The sequence below is a fragment of the Urocitellus parryii genome, chromosome 3 (assembly GCF_045843805.1).
Source record: "Urocitellus parryii isolate mUroPar1 chromosome 3, mUroPar1.hap1, whole genome shotgun sequence".
Taxonomy (NCBI): Eukaryota; Metazoa; Chordata; class Mammalia; order Rodentia; family Sciuridae; genus Urocitellus; species Urocitellus parryii.
Window position 1 is genome coordinate 208,065,128 of NC_135533.1, and position 9,420 is coordinate 208,074,547.

Below are 9,420 nucleotides of genomic sequence, written 5' to 3' on the forward strand. Positions count from 1 at the left end.
TTGGTATTTGCTATCCAAGCTTCATGATCTTTTAGGTTGAAAAACTGAAAGATGTCACTGGTAAACAATGAGAACTGATAAATCCAGGAAACCCGAAGGATATGAAGTCAACAACAGAAATCAGCAACATTTATACACAACAATAATAAACTAGCTGAAATAGAAATCAAGAAAACAATCTCATTTCCAAACAGCTCTTTAAAAACACACAATAATAAAAATAAAATAAATTAAACCAAGGAGGTAGGAGATTTCTACAATAAGTAGAAAACATTGGAGAAAGAAATTGATGAAGACACTCACAGGGAAAGATAGCCCATGTTCATGGATTGGCAGTATTAATATTGTTAAAATGTTCAATCTCCACAAAACAATCCATAGATTCAATGCAATTCCTATCAAAATACCAGTGACATTCTTCACAAAAGTAAAGAAAGCAATCTTAAACATGTTGAGGAAGCACTAAAGATCCAAACAATGAAAACAACCCTAATCAAGAAGCATAAGGGTGAAGAAAGAGCAATATTTGTCTTCAAAACATACTACAAAGCAATAGTAATAAAACAGTACTGGCATGGACACAGACCAATGAACAGAATAGAGAGCCGAGACATAAATTTATAAATTTAAATTCAACTAATTTCAACAAAGTTGTTAATGTACATGGGAGAAAGAATTATATTTACAGAAAATGGTGCTGGGAACACTGGATATCTATCTGGAGATGAAAGAAATGGGACATATAAATTAAAAAATGCTTGCCGTCACTAATTATAATTGAGATTCCAATAAAAACTTCAATGGAGGGCTTGGGTTGTGGCTCAATGGTAGAGGCTTGCCTGGCATGTGTGAGGTCCTGGTCTGAATCTCAGCACCACATATAAATAAATATAATAAAGGCTCATTGACAACTAAAAAAAATTATTAAAAAATGCCTGCCACATAAAAAATAAAATAAAGATGTCGTGTCCGCTGAAAACTGAAAAATAGATATTAAAAAATTCTCTCTCTCTCTCTTTTTTTTCTCTCTCCCTCTTAAAAAAAATAGCTGCAATGGAAACCATCTAACCCCAGTCTGAGTGACTATTATCAAACATATGCAAAAATTCTGGTGAGGATGTGGAGAAAGAGGAACTCTCCTACCCTGTTAGTGGAATGTAAATTAATGCAACTATCCTGGGGAACAGTAGGGAGTTTCCTCAAACTTCTAAAGATAGAACTGTCTGACTCTGCAATTCTGGTGTGGGAAAGGAGGGAAGTCTTGGCGATCTGCAAATGTGTTGATGGGTGATTCTGCTAAGGTGCTTCTGGAGTCTTCTTGGGCTAGAACTTCGGCTTTGGGTCCTGCTCTAACGCAAGGTGTCCTACTCTAACACTGATGCCCGCAGCTCCACTCGGGGTCCAAGCCCTGGTGATTTCTGCAGAGAGCAGCTGTTTAGTGGTCCTCTAACACTCTCAGAGATGAATATTCTGATTAGGCGAGATCTGCTGGCTCACTCCCTTCCTGTAGCCATGTTTTCCCATTCCTGCCATCTGTTTCTTTATCTGAAGATTATTTTTATTCGATCAATGCTGTCCCTTGAGTATCATTCTCCTAAACATAAGGATTCTCCCCCATGTCCTTTCTGCAGAGCCCTGACCTCAAACTAGAGGATTTATTTCATTGCTTTGCCTACCCTCCTGCAGGCTCATTCAATACACTCCTAGATTCACAAGCAGAAGACATTGCTGTCCTCTGATTCTGCAATTCTCCCACCTAGGATAAATCCCGTGGAAAGGGAATGAGTATGTTGAAGAGATATCTGCATTTCCTTGTTCATTTCAGGATTTTCACAATAGCTAAGGTATGGAATCAACCTGAGTGCCCATTTCCAGATGAATGGATAATGAAATGTGGTATATTTACACATTGTAAAGTTACAGAGCCCTGACAATGAAAGAAATCCTGTCATTTTCAGTAACATGGATAGATCCAGATAAATTATGTTAAGTGAAAGAAACTGGGCACAGAAATATAAGTCCCATATCTTCTAACTCCTACGTGGAACCTAAGAAATTTGACTTCATTGAAGTTGACAGTAGAATAGTGGTTACTAGAATTTAGGAATGGAAAGAGGGAGGGAGAATAGAAAGAAGTGTATGATTAAGTGTAAAAATACAGTTAGGCAGAAAAGGCTCTCATCTTCTATAATACAGTAGGGTGACTAAAGGTAACAGTAATTTATGGTGGATTTGAAAAAAAGCTGAAAAATATAATTTCAAGTATTTCCAATGCAAATAAATCATAAATGTTTGAGATGATGAAAATGTTAATCACCCTGAATAAATCATTACACATTATGTTTATTTATAGGCTTATAAATATAGCACACCACATACCATAAATATGTACAATTCAGCATGCATTAAAAATAACAAAGAAGACCTAAGTAATTGGAGAGATAGAATGTGCATCTTGCCTTGGCAGTGATGCAAAAGAAATCACCACATAGTAAGTGCCTTAAAGCAACACCCATGTATTATCTTCTGGCATGTGTGAGGTCCTGGGTCTGAATCTCAGCACCACATATAAATAAATAAAATGAAGACCCATTGACAACTAAAGAAAATAATTTAAAAAAACCTGCAATGAAATCATCTAACCCCAGTCAGAGTAACTATTATCAAATATATACAAAAATTCTGGTGAGGATGGGGAGAAAGAGGAACTCTTGCACATTGTTGGTGGAATGTAAATTAATACAATCATTGTGGGGAACAGTAGGGAGTTTCCTCAAACATCTAAAGATAGAACTATCTGATTCTGCAATTAAATCCTCTGGGAAGGAAATGAGTATGTTGAAGAGATATCTGCATTCCCATGTTTGTTTTAGGATTTTCACAATAGTTAAGATATGAAATCAACCCGAGTGCCCATTTCCAGATGAATTTAGGTATACATGACAGCTTTGTCTGCTCAGGGCTTTTCACACATTGGCCAAATCAAACCTCTGGTCAGGCTATGTTCTCAGCGGGAGCTCAGGAGTCTCTTCTGGGCTCATGCAGGAAATTGGCAGAATTCTGTTTTTGCCTTGGTAGAACTAGCTCCCGTTATCTGACTGGTTATTGGACAAGGTCACTTTCAGCACCAGGAATTGTCCTTGGTCTGTAGCCATTGGGGCCTCTCCCAACATGGCGACTCACTATGGCAAGAACAACTGAGCAATCACCCTCTCAGGACCCCTTGTCATTGCTGGCACATTCCCTATCTCTGCATTTATAGACTTCCTTTATTTTCTGTCCCCAACCCTTTCCCCCACACTTGTAAGCCTTCTGCCTTCTTTCCCATCAGAGTGAATTCTCACTCATCCACCTTCCTCAGTATTCAGCAGCATTTCCCACTAACCTCTCACACCACTTGCTCTATCAAATGATCTATGGATTAATTCATTCAGCAAGTGTCTATTGAGCACCTACTATGTTCCAGGTACATGGAACACAGCATTCACGGTGTTTTCATTCTGTTAGAGACTGCACATTTCTGAGTCCTCCTGCATGGAGATTGGAACGCCCATTGGGCCCAACGGGGCAGACCACTTAACCATTCTGAGACCCAATGGGTTTGAATGTAGGACAAGGTTCACAATACAGACCACAGAGAATGGGCTTTTATAAAAACTAAATGAGGGAATTATTACACACTGCTAATCTCAGGGCAATGTGCATAAAAGGATCTAAATTTCTCTCTTTAAATTATAAAATTTTTATGAATACATGACCACATGACAACTTTCAGCTTGTGTTATAAGCATATCTTTTGTTTGTTTGTTGTTGTGGAAAAAGTCTCATGAAGCCAAGGGTTGTAGTAGCCTGATTCTGTATTCAGAGATCAGAGTTCATCCATGGTTGAATAGAGGAACAGTCAATTTCCTGGAGATGGGGCTCAAGCCCACGGGGACTCAAGGGGACCCGGTGAAGTAGGTTTCCCAGTCTTAGACTTAGGAAAAAAACTTTGTCAGGATTGGGGAAGGTTTGGGAGGTTTGATATATAGAAGGCAGAATAGTTCTTGGATAAAAGTAATAATGACTAATTCACCTGGCACTTAATTAGTCATCTTGGGAACAGAGAATCGGTAAAAAATAAATTGCTTTTGGTGCAGAGAAAAGCCCCACAGGGAAATGATGTCTGAGTATTGGAATAACAAGAGGGAAGTGTGCCTCATGAGGAGACACACAGGGAGTGCTTGTCTTCCTGCCCCTGTCCCCCAGCATGTGTGCGGCCATGGTCTGGGTGGAGTGGGCGTCCTTGCTTTAGAGCTCTACACCTGCTTTGGAATCCAAGCCTTGACCCCTTCCTGCAGTCTTGCCTGGCAGTGCCACTTCAGTGTCCGTTGTCAACCGTCCAGGGAGGAACTTGGACTTCGTTCCAGAAACCCATCCAGGTGAGCCTGAGAGCCCAGCGGGTGCTGCAGAAAGGCTTCTGAGAGGCTGGCAGCCAAGAGCATGAGCCCAGGTTCACCCAAGTGCCAATCCAGCCTTGCCCAGAGCTGGGAGGTTGCTGTGGTTGGTTGTTGAATTATTTCGTTAATTCACTCATGTATTTTTTTTTACCATGTTGAAAAAGGAAGTGAACAGTGAGCTCAGCAATGCAGGGTCCTTGTTGACAATAAAGTGGTGACAAAGGCAGCCCTAGTGGAAGAGGGAGTGGAGGCTTTATATGTAGGGTCATGTGTGTCAATTAACAAGTAAACACAGTTACTCAAGTCAACATTGAGTGTGCAGGAAACACAGGTTTTCTAATTTTTCATATAAAATATCCATTTGTGTTGTTGTTTTGTATATTAATTTTTTAAATTTATTCTTCCTTTGTTTTTTTTTTAAATATGGACATTCTACGTGTGTGTCAGCACCAAGTAGACTTATGTCTATCCTTTGATAAATGTGTGTTTGATTTCCAATTACCTTTGCTGATTCTCCTTGGAATGTAACTGGAGTTGAGATGCAGCCGGGAACAAGAAGCTCTTTCTAACAAAATTTCAGATACACCTGAGTTTAATAGACTGTTTTTATCCTGAGAGCCACTTGATTCCTCTCTTTGTTTTTATGGAGCAGAATTTCTTTTTGTTTCCTTGAATGCTGAGTGCAAAATCACGTTTCCAAATGGGAACCCACGTGTAAATGTGTGTGGCAGAGTGAGAGCTCTGAGGACTGTCTTTTCCTTTGTTGAGGAAAAATAATTTGCTGTTGAGTCTTCCCTGTCATCCTTTCATTTTAAATAGTGTGACTAAAGGGAGAAGTACAGGGCAGACATGGGCCCAGAAGGCCGTGGACTGCAGCATGTTTTTAAGTTGTGTGTGTGTGTGTGTGTGTGTACCTGTGTGTTTGCTCTTGACTTTAGGGTTTTTAGAGAAAGGAGACCTGAGCTGAGAGTATTCCAGAAGGCGACTCATAACACACAACCCCTAGCATAAGGCCACTGAGAGAAATAAACAAGGTGCTGCCCATTCACAGAAAGCCCAGGAGGCTCCTCAAGGGGGAATCTGTGCCTTGTCACCCTGGGACACCAGCTCACGTCCCCCTCCCTCTTGCTGATCCTCCTGCCACTCTGGCTTCCTGGTTGAACTTGAACATCAGGAACAAGCCCCTTCCTCAGACCCTCTGCACTGACCATCCTCCATTCTGCCTAGACACACGTGTCTGCAGGTGACTCTGTGGCCCCCTCCCTGTCCTTCTGGTGGGGTTACATGCTGTGTCACCTAAGGGCTGATCTTGTCTGAACACCCAGAAGGAAATGACACTCCTGCGGCCCTTGCTCCTTAGGAGCTTCAGTGCACTGACCTTCATCAGAATGTGGAAGGATTACTGTTTCCCCTACGAGTATTTGCTCTGACTTCCTTCCATTATTTCCCCCTCACTGGATTGCAGGGACGCTCAGTTTGATGGCAGTGACCTATCCTTGCCTAGACAGTGCCTGGACCACCATTGTCACTAACTGATATTCCTCAAACACAAGAAAGAGTTAATCTTTAGTGATCTGTAATGAAGGTTCTCTTGGGGAAAGACCGAGACAGTGAGACAGCAACTCCAAATTGAAGGTGGCCAGGGGATCCCCTAAAGAGGAACAAAGCATAGCAGTTAGTCTTGATTGTACACTTCAAAGATCCCCTTCCTTCAGGTTAGTACTGCCTAATTGTGTCAAATGATTTCTCTGTATTTTTTTTTCATTAGTCACATTAAATAAATGGAGCCAGGTAATGACACACGCATTACAAAATTTCTTCTTCTGGGAATTTCAGAGGATCCCACATTGCAACCCTTCCTCTTTGGGCTGTTTCTGTTTATGTACCTGGTCACGGTGCTGGGGAACCTGCTCATCATCGTGGCCACCATCTCAGACTCCCACCTGCACACGCCCATGTACTTCTTCCTCATCAACCTGTCCTTTGCAGACATCTGCTTCACCACAACGAGCATCCCCAAGATGCTGGTGAACATCCAGACCCAGAGCAAGGTTATCACCTATAATGGATGCATCATTCAGATATACTTTTTCATATTCTTTGGTGTTTTGGATAACTTCCTCCTGGCGGTGATGGCCTATGACTGGTATGTGGCCATCTGTCACCCCTTGCACTACATGGTCATCATGAACCGCCGGCTCTGTGGACTGCTGGTGCTGGCTTGCTGGGCCTTGACTGCTCTGAACTCCTTAATAGACATCTTAATGGCCTTGGGGCTGTCCTTCTGCACAGACCTGGAGATCCCACACTTTGTATGTGAACTCAACCAGCTGGTCCTACTTGCCTGTTCTGACACCTTTTCCATTGACATGGTGATGTATTTTGGAGCTGTCTTGCTGGGAGGTGGCCCTCTAGTTGGGGTCCTGTACTCCTACTCCAAGATCGTGTCCTCCATCCGTGCCATCTCCTCAGCTCAGGGCAAGTACAAAGCCTTCTCCACCTGTGCATCTCACCTCTCTGTGGTCTCCCTGTTCTACTCTACACTCCTGGGGGTGTACCTCAGCTCTTCCATTACTCAGAACTCACAATCCACAGCAAGAGCCTCGGTGATGTACAGCGTGGTCACCCCCATGCTGAACCCCTTCATCTACAGTCTGAGGAACAAGGACATCATGGGAGCCCTGAGGAGACTCTTCCAAGGGAAGCCATAGAGGAGACATTTCCAAGTTGTGCCTGTGGACACGGGCCTCAGAGACCCTGGACCAGACCCTGCAGTTCTTTATCCAGACCATGAAGTAGACCTTGTGCCTCCTGTTAATTTCCTGGAGTTCCTTTTAATCTCAACTGTGTTAATATTTAAGGAAGCTCATTAGGAAGTATCATTTTCTCTCTGATTGCCAACATTTTCTACCTTTTCAGACCTAAATTCTCAATTCTTTCCATCTCAGATCAGAAGAGATTTGCAGATTTCCGTGAGTCTGATATTCTGATGAGCTGCAGTGTCCTGTGGAATATAACCCACTGAGGCTGTTTCCTTTATTTTATGAAGGAGGAAATCTGAGACCACAGTTTTTCCATTTTCTGTTTTTTTTTTTTTCTTCCTTTCTGTGTTGCTACATTAACTGCTCTTCCTTAATATGTAGAGGTCCACTGAGTGGTGGTTTTACACTTGACCATGTGAGAAAGGCATGCACCAGAGTTTGTCTGCTGCCCAGGAGTGCTTCTGGGAATGAGTATTCATGCCTCAGTGGTCGTCCTGATGAAACATAATGTACTCTGTCTCCAGGTTTCCTGGAAACTCACCATGGTCATTTATGGATACCATTATCTGAAATAAATATGAACAACAAGGTAGTCAGGATTATTGCTTTTAAATATCAGAGCAAATGGTAAATAGAAATGTATCAGGTTATTCTGACTGTTTCCATTCTGCTCGCACTGGTTATGGTATCAAGCCTTTGCCATCACAAACATTATCCCAAAATAAATGATTTAAAAATAATGCTTGTAGTTTTGTTCATATTGGTGTGTATGTTGGGAAATCTTCTGGCCTTCCCCCCCCCAAACATTTTAAAATTTTTTTTATTTGCAACATTATAGTTGCGAATTGTGATGGGATTTGTCATCACATGTTTGTAGCTGAACACAATGTAATGATTTGGCCAATATCACTCCTTATCTTCTGGTCTTTTCCATCTCTTCACATGCCTCCAGTTCCTTTCAAGGTTTGTTGTCAGGTAAGAGTCAACCGAGGACACTCTGCTAACCTTGGCTGATACTCTCAGACTTGAGGTCTTACTGGTTAGAGGCCGCGGGTGGTGATGTGCACTAGTCAACTCTGCATATCTGTAGCCAAAATACCCAAGAACAATTTAGAGGAAGGAAAGTGTTTTGGCTCCTGGTTCCAGAGATTGAGTCCATGGCTCTGGCCCAAGGTGAGAAAGGTCATCATGGCAGACATGCCTGGTGGAGAGTCAGTGCTCATCTCATGCCAGCCAGCAGACAGAGAGGGAGCAGCTGGGAAGGTGCCCAGGAAGGCTGCATCCTTCCAGGAAATGCCTTTTTGATCCGCCTCCTATAGCAATGCCCACCTTCCCAGAGCTACCACCCACTCAGTCCATTCAAACTGGGATGGATGGTTTAGGTCACAGCTCTCCCACTCCACTTTCTTTATCTCTGAGTACCCCACACAGGAGCTTTTGGGGGACACCTCATATCCAAACTACAACATGTAGAACATTCTGCAAAGTTCAGTGATGGACCCTCTCCTAGTGCTCCCCTTCACTGTCCAAGCCTCAGCTTTTGGAGCCTCTGTGTCTGTTTCACAGTTTTCCAAACCCCAGGTCTGTTCTTCATCCTGCCATTCCCACTCTTGTGCCATGTATTACTCTTTCACTAGTGATGTGCATGTACTTTTATTTTATTCCAATAGTGCTAGACTCAAATATATTACTCGATAGAAAACAGTCATGCACTATATGCTTTTTGAAATGGTGTTTTCATTAGTGGCATGTAATCATCCTTGATGGTGGGGTTCATCTGCATTGTCATATGTACTCATAACACAATGTGTTCCCTTTCAATCCCCAATACTTCCCCTGTTACTTCCCTCTCCTGATTCCCCTCCCCTACACTCCTGGTCCCCCTTTTATTTTTTTACATTTATGCCTTATAATTTTGTACAACTATGGTATTCATTGAGATGTGTTCATACACGCTTGCAACATAATCTTGCCAATTTCATCTTCTAGTGCCTCCTCTCTTGCTTGGTCCCCTTTCTCCACTATGCAGAGGGAGGACAATGTGGTATACTGCACGAAGCCAGAAGGTTTTCACCATGATGTACTAATTAAATGCTTGATTAGATAAATACAACCTGACTTGGACCTGACACAATTTGTGCATGTGTTGACCATCATCAGGAACAAAAGTGAATAAGCATATATTTTAATATTTTTGTTTTCAGCTAAATATAAATTTG

At 42.2% G+C, this 9,420-nt stretch overlaps 1 protein-coding gene across 1 annotated transcript; it reads left to right on the forward strand.

The window, feature by feature from the left end:
* Positions 1-6,220: 6,220 nt before the first annotated feature.
* Positions 6,221-7,150, forward strand: LOC144253619 (olfactory receptor 7A40-like). Its single transcript, XM_077795885.1, has one exon. The coding sequence runs from the start codon at positions 6,221-6,223 to the stop codon at positions 7,148-7,150; it is 930 nt and encodes a 309-aa protein (XP_077652011.1).
* The last annotated feature ends 2,270 nt before the right edge of the window (positions 7,151-9,420 follow it).